Source organism: Pristis pectinata, chromosome 21 (assembly GCF_009764475.1).
Source record: "Pristis pectinata isolate sPriPec2 chromosome 21, sPriPec2.1.pri, whole genome shotgun sequence".
NCBI classification, from domain to species: Eukaryota; Metazoa; Chordata; class Chondrichthyes; order Rhinopristiformes; family Pristidae; genus Pristis; species Pristis pectinata.
Window position 1 is genome coordinate 38,616,313 of NC_067425.1, and position 22,402 is coordinate 38,638,714.

At 48.0% G+C, this 22,402-nt stretch overlaps 1 protein-coding gene across 1 annotated transcript; it reads right to left on the minus strand.

The window, feature by feature from the left end:
- Window positions 1–16,627: 16,627 nt before the first annotated feature.
- Window positions 16,628–18,783, minus strand: LOC127581518 (histone H2B.v1-like). Its single transcript, XM_052035977.1, is given in 4 exon segments — window positions 16,628–16,780; window positions 16,782–16,962; window positions 17,954–18,387; window positions 18,778–18,783. Coding segments are annotated over 4 exon segments (774 nt in total).
- Between the last annotated feature and the right edge of the window lie 3,619 nt (window positions 18,784–22,402).

Consider the following 22,402-nt stretch of genomic DNA (forward strand, 5'->3'; position numbering starts at 1 on the left):
CTCCCTTAGAATAAGGAACGCAGTGCGTTGAAATAGCATGAGCTCACCGACCCTCATTTACTTTATTCTAAACTGAACGTCTTATGTCCCCTTGGTTCAATATCAATTCCAGATTTTCCATTAGCAATCATATGTATCAATTGCTGGATTAGCGGCGACGGAGTTGATTATAAATTATTTAAAACTTACTGTATATCGCAGTGATTTATAAACGTAGGTTCGCAGCCGTTATTCATGTGAGATATGCACAGAATGGAAGTTTGTTTCTGCTTCCGGGGAGTACTGCTGAAAATTGACGAGAATTGGTTCAGAAGTATATTCTTGACAGATTTGTACAACTTCGATTTTCAGTGTGATCGATAGATAGATAGATAGATAGATAGATAGATAGATAGATAGATAGATAGATAGATAGATAGATAGATAGATAGATAGATAGATAGATAGATAGATAGATAGATAGATAGATAGATAGATAGATAGATAGATAGATAGATAGATAGATAGATAGATAGATAGATAGATAGATAGATAGATAGATAGATAGATAGATAGATAGATAGATAGACAGATAGATAGACAGATAGATGGATAGAGAACGTCAGTAAAGAGGGAGAGATCCTCACTGTTTGCGGATGAGGAGGAAATACCAATAGAACCGTGAAAGACTGGGATACGACTATTCCTTGGCAGGAGGCTGGTCACGTAGTGTAGCGGTTAGCAGGTTCAGTTCCGGACTCTGTCTGCAAGCAGTTTGTACGTTCTCGCAGAATGGCAGTGTGGGTTTCCTCCGGTTACACCGGTCCCCACCCCCCACGTTCCAGAGACGTACGGGTTAAGAAGTTGTGGTATGCTCTGTTGGCGCCAGAAGCGTGGCGACCCTTGCGGGCTGCCCATCGAACAGCTATGCAAAAAGGTGCATTTCGCTATGTGTTTAGATATATGTATGACTAATAAAGATATCATATCTTATCATTATTAATCGTTATTCTGCTTTGATGGATCCGTTAATTTCCCAGTATAACAAATACATAAATTTAAGGCCGCAGCTAAACCAAGGAAAGACGTGATTCCTTGTTGTGTTCCTCATTCATTTTCTGAGGTTGTTTAGGTTTGAACATCCATTGCATCCAATGAGCGATTTTTGGAATCAAACACAAAGTAACAGAGTTCCTGGTTGTCTTTAGCAACTGTGAATTTGGTTGCAGCGATGTCTGAATTACTTGGTCTCTCACAATGTGCGGCTGAGCTGCAGGCTTCGTTGCAAATTTCGTATTCCCCGTTCCTGCTATAGATTCTTCGTCTTATCCGTGACTTCGGTGAACGATGTTTTCCAATCCCTCTGCTGCTTACTCACATTTCCAGTCTCACTCAATGTAATAGCCTCCAGTTATCTTTTTCAGCTCTCAGCCATCTTAATCCGGAAGGTAAAACGCCTTCCCCACACGGTCGGTTGCCCCCGTATCTGGTCGTTCCACCTCCCCGTTGAACCGTTCATTCTTCCTCGGTCTCAACAAAAATCGTAATGTATTCCTTCAGATCTTTCACCGCTTACGACCATTAAGCGTTCATTCTATCTGACCAATGGATCCAGATATCTGTATTCTTTCGTGTGGTGCTGACTTCATTTTCAATGTCTGCATTTATTGTCAGGCCCTAAATGCCCCTGACCTGAACAGACGGTGAGGAGTCTACCACGTTGTTGAGTCTGAAATCACACGTACGCACACAAGTAACAAGGGCCGATTTACATACCCGAAAAAACATAACGGTATCAGCCATTTATTTCGGTAAAACAACAGATGTTTGGTCTTAAGTGACGTTAAAGGAAAGGTACAGCTTTAATTAAGAGTTTGCATTTTACTTCCTGGTCCACAACGCGAGAATTCAAAATCGCAACTCTGAATACGGTTAAAAAGGTACCCCTGCAGAATTATTGAGCTTAGATATCCGCAATCAATATCGCTTTCTCGCTTGATGATCGCACCTGTTGTCTGGAAGCACTCACAGACTTAGTCCAGCATCAAATGCAGCAGTAATGCTGAGAAATATCCCAGTTCCCTTTGAAATGTTGTTTTGTCGCAGGATGCGGTCAGCAACATTTTTCTGTTTCAACTTCTCTCTCTTACAGTTAACCTTGTGGCAATTGTGATTCTGTCCAGAGGAAAATGCGGGCTCTCCAAATGCATCACTCTTTACTTAGTGTTCATGGCAGCGGCTGATCTCCTGGTTGTTTTCTACAGTCCCATATTGAACTGGATTGTTGTGATTTATTTCCCGGATTCATTCCTGCGCATCACTCCAGTGTGCAGTATCATCGGGGTCTTGATCTCGGCAACAACGTTGGCGTCCGTCTGGCTGACCGTCGCCTTCACCTTTGATCGGTTTGTGGCAATTTGTTGTGAGAAGTTGAAAACCAAATATTGCACCGCGAGAACGGCGACTGTGGTTATCGGGACAGTGAGTGTGTTGGGGAGTGTGGAGAGTGTTCCCTGGTATTTTGTATATGTGCCCAGCTTTATAGTTAACAGTGTTCCATGGGGTTGTAGCTTTGCCGTTGCTTTCTTTACTTCTCCTGCATGAGGTGCGTTTGAGTTGTTTCATATAATCCTGACTCCCTGTATCCCTTTATTCTTGATCTTATTGCTTAACGCCCTCACAATCAGACGTATTGTAGTGGCTAGTAGAGTCCGCGGGGGGCTCCTGGGCCGCAGCAATGGAGAGAATGACAAGGACCCGGAGAGGGAGAACCGAAAGAAATCCATCATTTTACTCCTCAATATAACCGGCAGTTTCATATTATTGTGGGTAGCAACGGTTGTCTATAACTTGTACGCACGAATTGCAGACATTCAGTTCAACTGTTCTCTTTCTGATCCGCTTTATCTCACAGAACAGATATCGGTTATGCTACAGATTCTCAGTTCGTGCACCAACACGTGTATTTATGTCCTGACCCAGAGAAAATTTATAAAGGAACTAACAGACGTGGTGATGTATCCTATGAGCTATGTTGGTAAATTAATTAAACAATAAAATATGCCAAAGATTCTTTTAAAGACCCATTTTATTTGATTATCATCTGCACTATTCTGTTGGAGTCCGGAAGTAATCATAACCCCCACTGTGTTTGTTATTGAACTTCTGACCGCGGGAAACGGTGTTAAAGAACTCGCATGATTGCAACAAAATTACCACAATACGTTTACAACGAATTTATATCCTGTCACTCGTCTTCGTTGCTCTGGAGAGTACAAGAATGAGAACACCCCAAGCAACTGATAACACAATGCAGAGAGTGAGAGAGAGGGTGGGAGAGAGAGAGAGAGAGAAGGTGAGAGAGAAGGAGAGAGGGATAGTAGGAGAGAGGGAGAGAGAGAGAGGAAGAGTGAGTAAGAAACAGAGGGAGAGAGAAGAGAAGCGAATAAAAGTCTGGATCCATACGAGTTTAAGATTAAAATAAGTGTTGAAGTATGAATGGTATCCTCAGGATTCACCACGACGTATCCGACATTCAGTCAGATCAGGACGGTTCTTTTATCTTAACACCACTTTCATCCATGAGTCCCCTTGATCCCCTAAATATCTTACATTTATCCGTCCCTCCCTTGATTATTGTGAACCACTGATGTCCCATAACTCACCAAAGGACTGAATTTGAAAGATTCACTGGGTGATACTAATCTCTGATCGGAATGTCAGACTGGTTATTGTAGAGCTGTGAGCCCTCCTGCTCGGATCTCAATCCAGCCGTGTGAGATATGAATTCCGCATCCACGATATTAAGCCAAGTTTAAAGTAAATGCGTATCAGCAATACTAGCTCTCATTCTCCTTAAATCCAGGACCAGTTGGATGGATCACTCCTTGCATGAGAGACACGCGCTGCCGGAACCAATACAGTGAAAATTAGCTCCCTTCCCCTTGTAAAAGGTAGGTCTTTCCTCAAATAGGGGAAACTAGCATTAAACTCATCATTCCACATGTCATCACGCCAGTGCTCTATATAACTGGAGTAAGATCCCCCTACTCTCTGAGGTAAATACTTTGCAATAGATGTTAATGAATATATCGAGTGAGTCCAAATTAATTCCTGAACTTGTCAAAGTGTGTACGGTGTTTCATATGTTTTAATATCTATTTCCCTCCACAGATGCTGTCTGACCCGTTGAGTTCATCCAGCACTTTGTGTGTTGCTCCAGATTCCATCATCTGCAGTCTCTTTTGTCTTCAATCTGCTGGAGGAATTCAACGTGTCTGGCAGCATCTGCGAGCGGAAAGGAATGGTCGATGTTCTATGTCGAAGGCCTGCATCAGGAGTCGTGTTGGGTTGTTGGGAACTGACACAGGGTTTCGACTGGAAGCGTCAACAGTTCCTTTCCCAATCAGATTCTGATGGACCCGCTGAGTTCCTCCAGCAGATTGTTTGTTGCAGTAGCTTCAGAAACAAGGTAACAACCCCCTCCGTGTTTCTCCCGCTAGGCATAAATCATTGCCACTGAAATTCCACGACAGCAATCGCCCCCTCCCGTGTATGCTCCCCCATTCAAGTTGTTGGTTGATCATCCAAGTTCACTTCCCTGTTCCATCTCGTCACCTCCCTCAGGAAAACGTCAGTGGGTAGAATTCACTCAGACTCGCACTGAATAGTCAAAGCCCAAAAAAAAACCAAATGATGCACAACATTAGACATAATAAGTTCCAAGGACGTTGCTTTATGAAACTCGCTCACCCTGGTGAAAGGGAAGGGAAAATATGGAATCCCGGATTCTGCCTCAATGGTTTGGATCAGGTGGTCACAGCCTTATGGTGAAAACACAGAATATGATGAAAACACACAGCAGGTCGGCAGCATCTGTGGAGAGAGAAAGAGAGGTAACGTTTCAGGTTGGAAGCTGAAGGATCTTCGAAGTAAAACGTTAAATCAGTTTCCCCACAGATGCTGCGAAACCTTCTGAATGTTTCAGAATTTTCCGTTCTTGCTTCAGATTTCCTGCTTCTGTAGTTTGTTATCCTTTCACGGAAAAAAAATATCCAAGTTTGCTAATGATATAAAACTGCTTGTCAGTGCGGTTTGTGAAGAGGATTCGGAGCGGGTTCAGGGGGATATCGACAGGCGAAGGGAAAGGGCGACGATATGGCGGATGAGATGCAACGTGGGAAACTCTGAGGTGATCTTAAGAAACTGTATCCGATCCCGAGGCCTCGTTAACATAGTCCTGTTGATGTTATTGTTTAAAAGTTGGAACTCTTCCAGTGCAGAAGGGCCAGCAGCTCACTTTGTCTCTGTGAAAATAAACTTTTGACTTTGCAAACACATCAGCTGCGGATTTTCTTATTTTTCGTGTTTGCAGGTGCGCACCAAAAATTCATAACTCTCTTCACCGGGATTCAGTGGTTGGTGATTTCACGGCTCCAGTTTACGGGAGTGACTGCGATCACAAGGCTGTGCTCCGGGCTGATTCCAATCATCAGCTTTGTGTACTTTCTCGGATACCCTCTGGATTTGGATACATCTCCTACAGAGAAAATCCACCCCAAACTTTTGCAAACCTCTGAGTCTCCATCCTCCGAGGATCATTAACCGAGTCTATAAAGTTTCTCCTGAGAACTGAGGTGCTTAAGTCAAGGCTACGTCCTGTTAAATGCCCCCCTAACCCACGTCTTTGCCCTGTCGCTCCATGTTTTCCACGGGAACAACCCTATTTTTATAAATGATGGATCACCCGTATCATTCCCCATCCTCACATTGTGTTGACGAAGTTATAGATTCCCCCAGTCGTAAAATGCGCAGTTGGAGAACCATCGTCAAGATGAAGACAAATTAAAGAGGGTGGTTTCGATCCATCGACCTGTGGGTTATGGGACATGCACACTCCCGCTGCACCGCTCTGCTTTTGGGGACACCTCGTGTTATGTAGCTCTGTTTTGAATGTTGCTTCTTCCCTTCATTCCTTTTATTTATCATTTTCTCCTCCAACATCATATTCTTTCCCTTGCTGCTTTCTTTCTTCCCGGACTTAATTCCTTCTTTCTTCTTATACTTTCTCTTTCTCCCCTGCATGTTTCTTACTTTTTTGTGCCAACTCTTTTCTGTGCCATCTCTGTGCGCCCTTTGCTTCGAAGCGGTCAGATACCTGGTTCCCGACAAGTCAGCAATAAGTGTTACATAATTTATTTAACCCACTTTCTGCTTTTTTTTGGTGTTAACGGAAATGTTTCAAGGGCAGTGAACGTCTTACATGCAGTCGAATGTCACTGTCTCCCACAGGTCATAGTGCTGTGTGCAGGTGACGTGAGACTAAGGCATAAAGTGTGTGCGCAACGTCGGAGGTGGTTTCTCCCTGTCTGCTCTCAGCCGCTCGGAATTTCACAGCGGCTCCGTGAGATTTCCATCACTGGTGAAAATTCATGTCCACGAGTGTGGTGCTGTAGGGGATTGAACCCGGGGCCTCATACACGCGAAGCATGAGCTCTCCCACTGAGCTATGTCCACGACAGAAGTGAGAAGCTTTAGAAGTAAACACCCGTATATCTACCGCTGAGTACAGAACACAGAAATTGAAACACAGAGAATAGGAACTTGTGCACCAATCAGAATGTTCATGGTTGATCTTCCAAGTAAAATACGCTGTTCCGTTCTCTCCCCACATCCCGTCATAACATCCGTAGGCAGAAATCATTTAGATTCAAACTGAAAGATAAAAGACCCCCGAAAAAGTATATGGAGTTATAACATTTGCGCTATTGGACCAGGTAAGTCAGTTAGTACAAAGGCAGTTGACTCTCGATCACTTTTGTATCGGGAGATATTTATGTCCCCTTCCCAAATATATTCATGGGTTGAGGGAAAGGCAGAGCGAGCGCGGTGAGGGTCAGTGTTGTCCCGCGACGCACATACCACTGAACTGTATATTTTAAGGCGAGTATAAGTCCTGGCTCGAGTCTTGGATCTAAGGTGGTTTGAGTTAGTTTATAAAATGTTAGGGCTGCGGAGGATTAGGCGCATATTTCCACCAAACATAACGCCACACGTCAGCCTCAAATAAAAACAACAGAGGACGGTGGAAACGCTCAGCAGGTCGTCCATCGTCGGCGGGGAGAAATTTCCAGTGAACGTTTCAAGTCGGTGACCTGTCACTGGAGCGGTTAAGACTCAAAATCAATTATCACAGGTCCAATGACAAATGACGCTACAACATCAAACGCGACGATTCCAGAAGCTCAAAACACAGTCGGATGAGTTCCAAGGAGATTGCATCATGAAATCCGTACATTTGACTAGAAGGGAAGAGGGACATCGGGGGGTCCTGGGTTTCAGACCCCGCAGGGAGGGCTCCAACTGGAGCCAGTGAAGCAGCAGCCTGGCTACAGAGAGCGCAGTGTAGGCCTGAGAGGGCTCGATCCAACAAACCGAAAGTACTGACCGATTGCACCACAGAGACACCCTGAAGGAAGCGGGAATAAAACAGCCATTCCCGGTTGGGAGGCGGTGACCAATGACTGATGCTGGGACCCGGCTTTTCATAATCTGCATCTATGGTTTGGATCGGAGGTTACCAACAATATCCGAGAGAAAATGGTGGGAAAGCTCAGTTCCACAGACTCAGAATCGACTAAGGAAATCACCCCCATTGAGAGACCGCATGTTTCAAATGGTCTCGATCAGTGAAAGATCCTCCCACATGTGGGAACCTTCGCTTCATTTCCCAAGAATTCTGTATGTTATAACAAATTAACTTCTCGATCTCCTGAGCTCCAGTTCTGTTGGAGCGAGTGTCACCCTCACATTCAAACTAACAACCTCACATAGTGATACCGAGAACTATGCATAGTAATTCATTACAGACCTGCCCAATAATCTCAAACAGTGTCAGTCTGAAAGCTGCATTACCTATCAAGAGCGCAGCGTTCGATCAATAAATTATTCTCTGATAAATATTGGGGCAGAGATAGAGTGTGTAGTCGGGACATCTTCCCCTTTGCAGTGTGTGCAAAATCCGACGGAAAGGAGTAGGATATGAGTAAAGTGTTTAGAATGGATCTGAGGGATATTTTCATTCACACAGAATACTATCAAACATTTAACATTTATCCGGACGAGAAGGAAAATGGGCAAGTCATAGATGGTTACAGACCGAGTGTTTATCAATGAGATTAGTGCAGATGGATAACCAATTGTCTACATGGACGTGATGAGCTCAAGGGCCTGTATCTGAGCTGCGTGACTCTATGACTCTCGATGTACCTCTCTAGTATTATCAGAATCATTAAACTGACACTGTGCATAATGAATTTTAGAAACAGCCAGAGGTAGCTGAATATGATTGTGCTAAATGAAGTTTGAGCAACAAATGGAGATAATTGTACAAGCGAGCCAATTACAGAATTATGGAACAACAAGCAATGAATTCTACGAATACCACACTGTCAAACTGTTCCAGAGACTGACAGGTACAGAATTAACCGCACACTCTCACACTGTACCAGAGACTGACAGGTACAGAATGAACCCCACACTCTGACATTGTTCCAGAGGCTGACAGGCACAGAATGAACCTCACATTCTCACACTGTGCCTGAGACTGACTGGTAGAAATAATAAGATCCTCTTTTCATAAGCGCATTATCAGTTTTTTTACCCTCTGTGGCGACTCACCGTCTAGTCGGGCGAACCGGCTCGGCAGTCGGGTCGCGCGGCGTCGGAGCGACGAGGCCCAAGATGGCGGCGGGTCTCGTCTTTCCGAGCGACGGGGAGAACCCGCGCGCGGGAAAGTCTTGATGACGTAGGACTTACGTCATTGCCGGTTGTTTTGTGCGGGAACAGTCTCCCTTAAAGGGCCCGCGCAAGGCGGGAAAATAAACCAGTTCGTGTTTGGCAATCCTCCGACTAGCGTCTTGTTTTATTCCGCGGTAGCAACAGCTACATTGGTGACCCCGACGGTCCAAACGGCTTTTGGACCCGCGCAATGGACGACAGCGCAGCAGCCAACGCAGTGGACCTCAAGCTGCCCACCTTTTGGACATTTCGGCCCAGCGTCTGGTTTGACCAGGCCGAAGCGCAATACCACCTTCGGCAGATCACCTCCGACTCCACGAAGTACTACCATGTGGTTATCTCTCTGGACCAAGAGACAGCTGCCCAGGTTGGAGACTTCATCCAGTCGCCTCCGGAAGAAGAAAATTACCCGGCTTTCAAAGACCTTTTGATTAGGACCTTCGGCCTCTCCCGTCGTGAGCGCGCCGCCCGCCTGCTTCATCTGGATGGCCTGGGGGACAGATCCCCATCCGCCCTAATGAATGAGATGCTGGCATTGGCCGAGGTTCACAAACCATGCCTGTTGTTCGAACAGGCCTTCCTCGAACAGCTCCACGATGACATCCACTTATTGTTAGCTGACGCCGACTTCAGCAACCCCCGTGAGTTGGCCGCCCGGGCAGATGTCCTGTGGAGGGCCAAGCGCGAGAGCGGTTCGTCTGTCAGTCAAATCACCAGGCCGCGAGCCCAACGCCCGCCTCGCCCGGCTCCAGCAACCGAGCAGCCACGCCCCAGGAACGCAGAGGACGACACGGGTGACCGGCTGTGCTTCTACCATCAGAGGTGGGGTGTGGAGGCCCGTCGATGCCGCCCACCCTACATGTTTCAGGGAAACGCCAGGGCCAGCCGCCGCTGATGGCTACGGCGGCTGGCCGCCGACAGAGCCTCCTCTTCGTTCAGGACAAGAAATCTGGACGGCGTTTCCTCGTTGATACTGGAGCGGAGGTCAGTATTTTGCCCCCGACCGGCCGCGACACTCGTGACAGGCCACCAGGTCCTCTACTCAATGCCGCCAACGGTACAACGCTACGGTCTTTCGGCACCCGTACACTTCAATTACAATTTGGCGGCAGCCGTTTTACCTGGACCTTTACACTTGCCACCGTCGCCCGACCACTCCGAGGAGCCGATTTCCTTCGGGCCCACAACCTGTTAGTCCACCTGAGAAGGAAGCGGTTCGTCCACTATAGCACTCTCCAGACCTATCCCCTGGGAGAAATCAGCCCACCAGCCCCGCGCCTGGACTCCATTTCCCTTTCTGGCGACGATTTCGCCAAGCTCCTAGCCGAATTCCCATCGATTTTGGCACCTTCGTTTACAAATTCTAGGCCCAAACACGGGGTAGGACACCACATCATTACTACAGGGCCACCCCTTCATGCCCGAGCACGACAATTACCTCCAGACAAACTCCGTCTGGCAAAGGAAGAGTTCAGTCACATGGTGGAGCTGGGGATTGTTCGCAGGTCAGACAGCCCCTGGGCCTCCCCCCTGCGCATGGTCCCCAAAGCCACCGGAGGGTGGAGGCCCTGCGGCGACTACCGCAGGCTGAATGACACCACCACCCCGGACCGCTATCCCATCCCTCACATCCAGGACTTCGCAGCGAACTTACACGGGGCCCGCATCTTTTCCAAAGTGGACCTCGTTAGGGGATACCACCAAATCCCGGTCCATCCGGATGACGTCCCCAACACTGCGATTATCACCCCATTCGGACTGTTCGAATTCCTTCGGATGCCGTTCGGCCTTAAGAACGCCGCGCAGACCTTCCAGCGGCTGATGGACGCGGTAGGCCGAGACCTGGACTTCGTGTTCATTTACTTAGACGACATACTGATCGCCAGCCGTAACTCCCAGGAACACCTTTCCCTCCTCTGCCAGCTGTATTCCCGCCTCCGCGTTTTCGGCCTCACAATCAACCCGTCCAAGTGCCAATTCGGACTTGAGTCTATCGATTTCCTCAGCCACAAAATCACCAGCGACGGGGCAACACCGCTACCCGCCAAGGTGGACGCCATCCGCCATTTTACCCGCCCCGACACAGTCAAAGGCCTACAGGAATTCCTTGGGATGGTCAATTTTTACCATCGGTTCATCTCTGCAGCAGCCCGTATCATGCGCCCTCTGTTCTCGCTGCTGGCTGGTAAGGGCAAGGACATCACCTGGACTGACGAGGCTGCGGCTGCTTTCGTTAAGGCCAAAGACGCCCTGGCAGACGCCACCATGCTTGTACACCCCAGGACTGACGTCCCGACTACCCTCGCGGTAGACGCGTCCAACACCGCGGTGGGTGGGGTACTTGAACAGCTACTCGAAGACCGCTGGCAACCCTTGGCATTTTTCAGCAAGCACCTTAGACCGCCCGAACTGAAGTACAGCGCTTTTGATCGGGAACTTCTAACACTGTATCTGGCGGTCCGGCATTTCCGATACTTTCGAGAAGGCAGGCCTTTCACCGCTTTCACCGATCATAAGCCTCTGTCCTTTGTCTTCTCCAAAGTCTCCGATCCCTGGTCAGCTCGTCAGCAGATACATTTATCCTACATTTCCGAATTCACAACTGACATCCAACATGTCTCCGGAAAGGATAATGTCGTTGCTGATGCACTTTCCAGACCAACCATCCACAACCTATACTTGGGTGTCGACTACACGGCCCTAGCTGACGCACAGCAAGCCGACGACGAACTGCCCAGCTACATAACCGCAGTTTCGGGACTGCAGATCCGAGCTTTCTTGGTTGGTACAGGTCAGCTGACCCTACTTTGCGACGTTGCGACTGGTCAGCCCCGCCCTATAGTCCCTGCAGCCTGGCGAAGACGCGTTTTTGACTCGGTACATGGGTTGGCGCACCCGTCCGTCAGATCTACTGCCCGACTGGTCGCCAGCAAGTTTGTCTGGCATGGCCTGCGCAAACAGGTCAGTGAGTGGGCCAGGACTTGTCCGCACTGCCAGACGACAAACATTCAGCGACACACCAAGTTCCCACCACAGCAGTTCGAGCCTACCCGTAGGAGGTTCGACCACATACTCTGATGGCAACGTCCAGCTGACTAGGATGCCGTGTGGCCACGGGGCCAGGCCCATCCTTCACAACAGCCAGGACAGGTAGAACCTTGGTACGTAGTGACACTTGCTGCCCACGTAATTGTGTTCCACGCAGAGCCTGATGCAGCCACAGACGAAGGTGGTCATCAGCATAAGGGCGACATTGGGGACACCTTTATCCCCATTGTCCAGGGACTTGTGCATGGTGACCCGTCGGACCCGCTCCATCCTGGATCCCCAGACGAACCGGAAAATGGCACGGCTGATTTCAGCACCACACAGCATACTATTATAATCACAATTAGTCCCACAGCTCCATGCAGCAGGTATGATGCCCACAACCCTCCTAGTAGCCACCCCGACCAACTTGTCCGTCCTGTGAATCCCTGCCTAAAGCTATCTACTTGCTTATGAATGCCCTGAATGGCATGGGAGATGTAATACACATCTCTCATGTTGGTGATACATTTGTCCTCAACAATGGCACATACTCCTCCTTGCAGAGCCAACTGGTAGTCCACAGCATACCGGGTCTGCTGGGCATAAAGTTGAAGTTCTGCCAGTTCCCGGTTCACTGCCTTCAGGCCCTCCATAGTACTGTTACCCAGTGCAGCTAGTCCACAAATAAGGTAGTTCCGGATTTTTTGAGGCTATAGTTCCTGCCGAAGCCTCCAGAGAGAGAGTACTCAGGAATCCATAGCCTAACGATGTTAAGGGAGATCCCAATGACATAGTCCTCACTAACTGACCGTACCACGTCTTAGTCGGACATGAGCCTTCTGGGGGCAGGGGACCGTGACTAGCTCGATCGTTCCCATTGCAAACCGGGGTGGCTGTGGTGTAAGTGCCATTAAAGAGGAACACATACCCTTCTTTAGCCCGGTAGCAGGTTACATTACCCAATTGCTGTGGACTGGGCATTTGAGAATACCAAGAGATCCCAGCAACATTTCTCCAATGCTTCCTCAGGTAATTCTCCCTGGTTAGCCATTCTAAAGAGACATTAGACAATCTCATGTGGGTCCCGTTCCCTTCTCCACAAACCCATCGCTCTCCTGAAAGTGACGTAACACACCAAGTGGCAGCGCACTGACAGCTAAATCATCCCCCCTTAAACCCACAGTTCCCCTCTGTACTGGTAGTGGTGGCACATGCTATCGTGTGCTGTACAATCGCTAGCCCACAAACCCACCCTTTGCCGGTGAAGCAGTGGGAGAAGGACTGGTAGTGGGTTGTACTACTAGGTCCTGTTACTCTTCCTTGCAAGCATTTACCCGGCAGCACCCTCCTGTAAGTTCTCGTCTGCCCAGCACACTTTGTTTTTGAAAATTCATACTTCAAGAGGGCCCTGGGGCTCCAGCTTGGTCTGGCTACAAAAAGGCCTTCCACTGACTCTGCCAAGAGGTAACAAACGGTGTGATTCCCATATAGCTGCATATGTATTTTGTAAAACAAATTATCCTCTAACGCCCACACAAGAGTACTGGTAATGGTAAGGATTCCGAATTTAAGAAGTATTATCTTTCCTCCAGTGGCCATCGTTTACAGTCACTCAGATGAATCCAGTGTTCCTGGCCTTTTACTTTCAGAGCTGTCAGTGTTTGGAGTAGTATCTGGTAGGGGCCTTTCCACCGAGGTCCCAGTTTAGGGTGCTCCCAATCCCGTATCAGTACCGAGTCTCCGATTTCCAGGTCAGGCAATTCCGTGTTCTGCCCTTCAGATGGTTTAAAGGCACTCTCCACCTGCGAATGAAGAAACTTTAAAGAGGATGTAAGTTGTCTGAAATACCTTTGTAGTTCATCCCCCATGATATTAAGGTCAACTTGTGTGGGGGGTTGGGTGGCAGCGTCCCATGGGGTTCTTCCCGGACACCCATAGACGATTTCAGCAGCCGATACCCCTTTATCCGAGTGGGGGGGGGGGTGATTCTCATATGGTATAATGCTAAGGGAAGAACCTTCAGCCAGTTTAGACCTGTCTCTGACACTAATTTGGTTAGTTTATTCTTAAGGGTGCTGTTAGCTCTCTCTACTACACCTGCTGACTGAGGGTGGTAGGTGCAGTGGAACTGCTGTTCGATATGCAGTGACTCGCACAATTCCTTATTTATCTTCCCTGTGAAGTGGGGGCCATTGCAGAACTTATCGGTCGGGGTACCCCAAACCTCTGTAAGCAATAACTTTACCACAGTTGAGGCCTTATTGTTGGCGGTTGGAAAAACTTCAATCCATCTACTAAATGCATCAACAATAATAAGACAGTACTTGTAACAATGTACACGCACTAATTCAATAAGGTCGAGTTGTATGCATTCAAAAGGACCACCTGGCAAGGGGGTTTTGCCTGGGGTGCACTTCACCCCTTTCCCAGTGTTGGTTTGTTGGCATATCAAACACGACCGTAGTTTGCCTTGTGCTGCTTCCTCCAATCTGGGGTGCCACCAGGAACGTAATGAAATGTTACTCATTCCCTCCTTGCCAAAGTGGGTGTCAGAATGTAGGCAATCAATAAACATTGATAACAAAGAATCAGGTATACATACTTGACCGACTGAAGTAACCCAGAGGCCGTGCGCCTTCCACATTTGTTTTTCTAAGTCAGGGGCGTCCCCCTGTAAGTGCTGCACAGTGACCATATCTGGGGTGCCCGGCGTTGCTATCTTTAGCTTGCAAACAACTGCTTGTTTTTACACAGTGGAAATGATTTTAGACCCTGGCGTGCTGCCAATTTCGCTTCTGTATCTGCCCTGTTATTGCCCTGGGTTACTGGGGAGGCATCTGAAATGTGAGAGGAGCATCTAATGATGGCCAATTTGTTTGGGAGGAGGATGGCTTGGAGGAGGTTCTTTACATAAACCGCATTCTGTATGGGGCTACCTGTAGAGGTCAGAAATCCCCTGTGTGCCCAGAGTTGGCGAAAATCATGGGCAACTCCAAAAGCATAGCGGGAGTCAGTGAAGACATTAGCTACTTTGTCCTTGGCTAAAATGCAAGCTCGGGTCAGGGCAAAGAGTTCTGCTTTTTGGGCAGAGACTGGGGGCTGCAGAGATTCAGATTCCATACTCTTTCCACTATGTCGTTTCCCACGGCATAGCCACAAAGGCAGGTACCCTGTTCAGAAACGTAGGAACTACCGTCGACGTACAGGTTTAAGTCGGCTGACTGGATGGCCTTATCTGAAAGGTTTGGACAGGGTGCAGTTAAAAAGTGGTTACGCATTAGACAGTCATGAGGTCGGTCCGCAAGATCCTCAGCTGGGGCCTCCAGGAAGGTGGCAGGATTAACAGTCGTACAGTAGACAAAAGTGAGGAGTGGGTTATTCAGGAGTGCTACCTCATTTTTGTTTAAGCGGCCCTGGGTAAGGTGTTGCGTCTGGTGAGAGGTTAAGAGTGCCGTTACGGTATGGGAGGAATAAAATAAATGCAGGGTTATATTGGAGGCTGCTGTTACTAGGGAATAAATGGCTGGAAGCATTTGTGAGCACGGTGGGTCCCCTCGCAACTGGGTCCAGCCGAGTGGAGTAGTATGCCACCGGTCTTTTCCTATCCCCATGGAAATGAGTAAGGATGGCTGTAGCGCAGTCCTCTAGGACATTCACAAAGACCTGAAATGGGCGATCATACAAAGGGCGTCCCAGGGCCGGGGCGCTGGCAAGGGCCTGTTTGAGGCTATCAAAGGCCTCCCCTTTGTTCTTTCATAAGTTCAAAGGGTCCCACAGACTGGCTTGAGGCCAAGGGTGTGAGGTGCTTAGTAAGGAACGCCACGTTAGGTAGCCACTGCCTGCAGATATTTACTAACCCTAAGAAGGCGCACTACCCTATGAAGTAGTGGGCGGTGGGGTGGCAATGATGGGTGCAATACGTTCGGGAGTGAGACACCGCTCAGTAGCACAAGAAGGGGCCCAGAAATTTCACCTGGCGCTGGGTTCGTTTTACTTTCTGTGGAGATGACGCCGGCGCATAACCTCGCTGCTCTTAAATTCAGTGCCCCGACCAATGAAGGCCAAAATCCCATGTGGCTTCTTAACCACGCTATCTCTTTGTCTCAAGCATCATAGAACGTGTACACCAAGGTGCCTGTTCCACAACACTCCCTCGGATTACACGATGTGTAATCGTGCCCTCCCAACATGTAGCCCAGCACATTTATCAGGATTAAACTCTACCTGCCATATCTCTGCCCATCTCACCAACACATTGACCTGTGGCTTCAGACTACCCTCCACACCATCAATAACACCACGAATATTCACATCATCTGCAAACTTACTGATTGCGGTTCCTTCATCGACTTCCAAACCATTCACCTGTGTCACAGACAGCAAGGGCCTCGGTACCAAGGACAACAAACGGCTCTTTCACCGACCACCATCCCGGCAGAAGAAAGAGCCGCCCCTCCCGTTCATTGTCCTGCTACCGTCAGCGGCGACGACACCCTGCGGGGCTGCGGAGCCTCACTGGAAACGGTGCCGGGAGTCACTGCTGTTCAGCTAGTCTGGGCCCCGTTCTCATGTCCGGTATCGCGACTGGAGTTGGTTACAGTAAAATACATTTAAATGCTATTTTTTCTCAATTTGCTCTGCACACGATACACAGAACTTAAATAGATTGTATGTCACCCATTAACTCTAGAGTGCCGTTTATAATTTCACACACAGCTCCCTTCCCCACACTCATCCCACCAGCTGATCAGCCCTTACACGGACACCGTGAGTGGCTCTGAAAAGAGCCTTTGGGTCACCGTGTTCACTTTCTGTCTCTTCACTTGCTGGCGCCGCCGGTTTTCTTGGGCAACAGCACGGCCTGGATATTGGGCAGCACCCCGCCCTGAGCGATGGTCACCCCTCCCAGCAGCTTGTTGAGCTCCTCGTCGTTGCGGACGGCCAGCTGCAGGTGGCTGGGGATGATAAGGGTACTTATTGTTGACCCGGGCCGCGTTGCCGGCCAGGTCCAGGATTTCAGCCGTCAGATGCTCGAGCACAGCAGCCAGATAGACAGGAGCTCCGGCACCCACCCGCTCAGCATAGTTGCCCTTCCTCAGGAGCCTGTGAACACGGCCCACAGGGAACTGCAGTCCGGCCCGGGACGAGCGAGACTTGGCCTTGGACAGAGCTTTGTCCAGACATTTCCACAATCTCAGCAAGTGTATCCCAGAGAATGAGGGAATCCTCCCGCACTTGTCCTGCTTGTACCTGCTGGGGGAATGCAGTGGGGCGCTTCTGATTGGTGGAACAGCGCCTAATATTACTGGTGGAAGGAATAACCCAATCAGAGAGCGGTCGTATTCACCAATGAACAGAGGGCAGCTGGAGAAGCGCGGAAAATAACTGTCAATTGGCCAAAATAAATTGAAATTTGAAAAGCCCGCCAAAAACTCCTTTGTTCAACGACAATCTAAAATCAAATTATAAAAGTGTATATGTGGAACCTGTCTCCATATCTTCTCCCGTCACTGAGACCCAGCACGTTTACATGACACTGTAATTCTAAATGATATTCCGAGAGTTTCTGGGAATTTAATTCTCTGATTTCTTTCAACTTGTAACTGATCGATTATCAGCTTCTGTGAGCGGCCGGTCACTCTGTGAGCAGTATCGGGGTTTGGACGGGTCTCTTCTTACAAACTGCGGCGGAGTCGAGCCTGGAGTTTAAGAAGTTGTTCTGTGCAAGAACCTATTGTGGTCTCGAATAGAAATAGGATGCAGAGCAGTGACAGCGAATGGGACAGAAGTTAATAAACCGCATTCCCCGTGAGAATTAAACCATTAACAACGGCAATTGTCCGCTCTTCATACAATCAACGACCAACAACCTACGGGAAAGAAGTTGGTAAAGGTTCTGCATTACTGCAGTGGGGTGGGATGGAATTTAACTGAGACTCCGGAATTATACGGCACAGCACAACCTGAAATTCTGATTAACACGAAGACAATTAGAATTAGCTCCCAAAGAAGAAATTGCCAGAATAATTCTGTTGTAATTTAGTGTCTAAATATTTGTATAACTTTCATGGAAACTGTGGGTGACTCTTAAAATAGCCGTTGGGTTTTTGGTTTGGTCTGTCAGCAATTTGTGGAGCTTCACTTGGAGCTGGTGTACTTGGTCACCGCCTTGGTCCCTTCCGACACGGCGTGCTTGGCCAGCTCCCCGGGCAGCAGTAGGTGCACGGCCGTCTGGATCTCCTGGGAGGTGATGGTCGACCGCTTGTTGTAATGGGCCAGGCGGGAAGCCTCGCCCGCGATGCGCTCGAAAATATCGCTGCCGAACGAGTTCATGATGCAATTGACCTTGGAGGAGATGCCGGTGTCGGGATTAACCTGCTTCATCACTTTGTAGATGTAGATGGAGTAACTCTCCTTCCTCGCCCTCTTGCGGTTCTTGCCCGCAGGTTTGGGCAAGGCTTTCTTGGTGACTTTCTTAGGAGCGGATTTCTGCGGCTCGGCTGTTTCTTCAGTCGGTTTCAGAGCCAGAAATAAGCGGAACCAGCTCGGAGCGCGGATTAAATAGGCAGCCTCCCCGCCCTATGCTAATGAGGGATGGGGAACCAGGAGTTTCCATTGGCTGTTTAGAGAGACTAATCACCCACAGACAGATCTTTTGATTGGATATCTGCGGGAACAAATCACAATGCCGCTCTCCACCAATCAGAAGCCGCCCCACTGCCCAGTGTTGGGTCCGGGTAACACTGCGGACTGGGAACTGGCGCCGGTCTGGGGCAGTTGTTGCTGCCGGTTAATGCGCCAGCAAGGGCGGAGGACAGAGGGAGGGTATTGGGGGGAAATTGAAAGGGAAAATGTAAAAAGCAAACCCGAACATGTTTATTTCATGAACAAGGGCTGCAGGGACCGAAGCTGAGAGATGTTCCGTGAGGCACGTTTCTGTGTAAATTTGCAGGTCAGAGTCGAGTTTACTGTCATCTGCACAAGTCCATGTGTGCACAGGTGTAATGAAAAGCTTAACTGCAGCAGCATCACAGACACGACATTCACAAGAAAAACGTCAAGTAAATATTGTCCACAATTACACAAGAAATTATACAAACAGAACAAAATGAAGCAAAGACCACTGTGGTGTAAAGTGGCCATAGTGCTGCCGTACTGAGATAGTGATAGTGATCAGGATTGTGTAAGTTGGTTCAAGAACTGAATGGTTCATAGGAAGCTGCTGTTCTTAAACCTGGTGGTGTGGGACTTCAGGCGTCTGTACCTCCTGCCCGATGGGAGCTGGTGGTTGTCCATTCAAATGTGAGGAATGACCACACCCAAGAAATTAGAGGTCTCTCAGTGTAACTTCAGTTGTGGGGAAATTTTCGAAATCGATTCCAAAGGACACTGTTAACTCCATTCAGAAAGGCAGAGATTAACCTGGGTCAGGTAATGGGTGAATTCGCTGAGGTGCTAACAAGGAGGGGTGGTGAGGTTTTCAGCAATATCTTCAAGAGATTCCACAAACCAGACTGGTCACAAAATTCTGTACCAGCCAGTCACTTATATAGTGTGAGGTTCATTCTGTACCGGTCAGACGCTGGTACAGTGTGAGAGTGTGGGGTTCGTACTGTAGCTGTCAGCCTCTGGTACAGTGTGAGAGAGTGAAGTTCATTCTGTACCTGTCAGTCTCTGGGACAGTGTGAGAGTGTGGGGTTCATACTGTACCTGTCCGATGCTGGTACAGTGTGAGAGTTTGGGGTTCATTCTGTACCTGTCAGTCTCTGGTACAGTCTGAGTGTGTGGGTTCCATCCTCTACCTGTCAGTCTCAGGTACAGTGTGAGCGTGTGGGGTATATTCTGTACCTGAATTACTGTGGTACAGTGTGAGAGTGTGGGGTTAATTCTGTACCTGTCAGTCTCAGGTACAGTGTGAGAGTGTGGGTTTCATTCTTAAATGGCAATCTCGGATGCAATGAGAGTGTGTACCTGTCAGTTCCTCATAGAGTGCAGGAATGAAAGGTGTATTCAGGTTTTCTTCCTCACAAATGAATAATCTGATTAAATCTATTTGTTCTTTGAATACCCTAAGAAAAAAACTATATATTATTCCGTCAGTATCAATGCTTCTGGCTGCTGTTACGGACTCAGTGAAAGTCCCTTTAAGATAGAGAGTGTCTGTGTATGTGTGTGTGGGGTGTGCTTACGTCAATAGAAGATAAAGGACGTAATGACGTTGTTGAAGAAGTTAGAAGAAGAAGGAGAGAAAGGGAGAAGGGAGAGAGACACCAGCCTGCCTGTTTTCTCTATCGATGGATGACAAACAATAACTGTATCTGCCACTGAAATCCATATATGGAAGTAATCCGGTGGAGTTCACTTTGTTGCTGACCTGTAGAAGGAAACAGGTATTTGTGTGTGTGGACGACCACGATTTGGATGCTTTTCGGGGTGAGGAAGTCACTACCGAGTAAACACTGAAGTGTCATTTGGATTCCATCGTGGAACATTTGGATTTCGTATTTACTCTCTCTATGTTTCTCTACGTCTATGTCTGATCTTCAGACAACGGTGGTTGTTGAAGAAGCCCTTGCTCATGTTTCACCTTATGGCTTGCGGAACTGAACTTTAAGAACCATTCCGGAACTGGGAGTTTTGGACTTTGCCACACACACACGCACGAAGAGTTTAGTTTTGGGGTTAACGTTCAAGGTTTAACATTTTTGAATTCTAACATACTAACATTTTTACTTTTATTTTACGTATTATCATAAGTAGTGATTAATAAAATAGTTTTTAACACTGAATCATGCTCAGTGTGTTTCTTTTGTTGCTGGTTCGTGACACTGCACTGAACACACTTTGGAACTGTGCATCTGCAGATATTCAACGCAACACTCTTCTTCGGAGAAATAATGTGACTTTCCTCAAGACCCCGTGTGGAAGTTTTGAACTGGTCTGTGCTGTGTTGCAACATTTGGGCTCAAGGAACTCAGTCTCTTCTGACTGTGGATGTGTCATCCACAGGTATTGGTGATGGGACCTCTGTTTGATCAGATGACAATGCACATGGGCTGATTCACTAGCTGATGACAATTGTTTGTGCAGTTGTGGATGGCAATGAAAGTTGTCAAAGGACGGAGCAGGATAAAGACCCTTTGGAAATATGGGCAGAGAAGAGGTTGGAATTTAAACCTAACAGGAATGAGATGTTGTCCTTTGGGAGGTCAAACGTTGATGTATACAGTAAATAGCAGGGTACTAGAGAAGAGCATTAATGTACTGAGGCATCTTTGGCTGCAAGTCCATACCTCCCTGAAAGTGGTATTACATGGAGACAGGCTGGTACAGCCGTTGTAGGGTACAGCTCAGGGTACTGATTATAATACTTGGGAAGTGATGTTGCAGCTGTAGAAAACTTTGGTTGGGCCACATCTGGAGAACTGGGTGCAGTCCTTGTTGCCAGGATACAGGAAGGATGTGGAGGCTATGGAAATGGTGCAGAAGTGGTTCACCAATGTACTGCCTGCATTCAAGAGTATTAGCTGTCAGGAAAGCTTGGACAAACTTGGATTATTTTCTCTGGAGGATGAGGGAAGATCTGAGAGAAGTACATAGGATTATGAGAGGCACAGAATGGGGAGATGGTCAGGGTCTTTTTGCCAGGGTGGAAATATCTGATGCTACTGGGCATCGGTTTAAGGTGAGAGGGTGAACATTTAAAGGAGATGAATGAAGCAAATTTTATTTTACATAGTGTGGAGTCAGTGCCGGGAATATGCTGCCAGTGGAGGCGGTGGAAGTGATACAAATGCAACACTGAAGAGGCATTTGGACAGGTACATGAGCTGAGAGAGGGAGGAGAGATGGAGACCATGGTCAGGCAGATGTGCCGTCTAATCTGGAATTATGGAGACATAGGCATCGCGGGCCAAAGGCCTGTTCGCAGGTTTGTTGCATTTGCAGCAAATCATGAGGAAAACTAACAGAATGTTGTCTGTTATTGATGGGGGAATTGAATACAAATGTGAGGAGGTTGTGCTTCACATGTGGGGCAGTAGTGAGGCCACATCTGGAACACCTGTACAGTAATGGGCTCTGGATTTAGTGAAGGGTGTTAATGTATTGGAAGCAGTTCAGAGAAGGTTTACTGGACCAACACTGGCACTGGGCCTGTTGTCTGATGAGGAAAGGTTGGACAGTCTGGGCTTGTATCTGCTGCAGTTTAGAAGAGGGAGAGGGGACTTGATTAAACCAGGAAGAGGTCCTGAGGGGTCCTGACAGGCCACGGCGGTGGAGGAATGTTCATAGTATGGGAGAATCTTGAACCAGGGACCGCTGTTTAATGATAAGTCATCTCTCATTTGAGCCAAAGCTTATTTACGATATTTTTAAAGATGTTTTATTTTGCAATTATCTTTTTTTTGCCTCAGAGATTGTTGAATCTTTGGAATTCTTTTCCCCAAAGGGTGTTGGGAGCAGAGTGTTTGAACCTTTTATTGAGATACGTTATAAGGAAGGGGGTGAGATGTTACTGTGGGCAGACAGGAGCCTGGAGTTTGATGTTAAACTGAGACCAGCCGTGAATGCATTAAATGACAGAGCAGGTGGG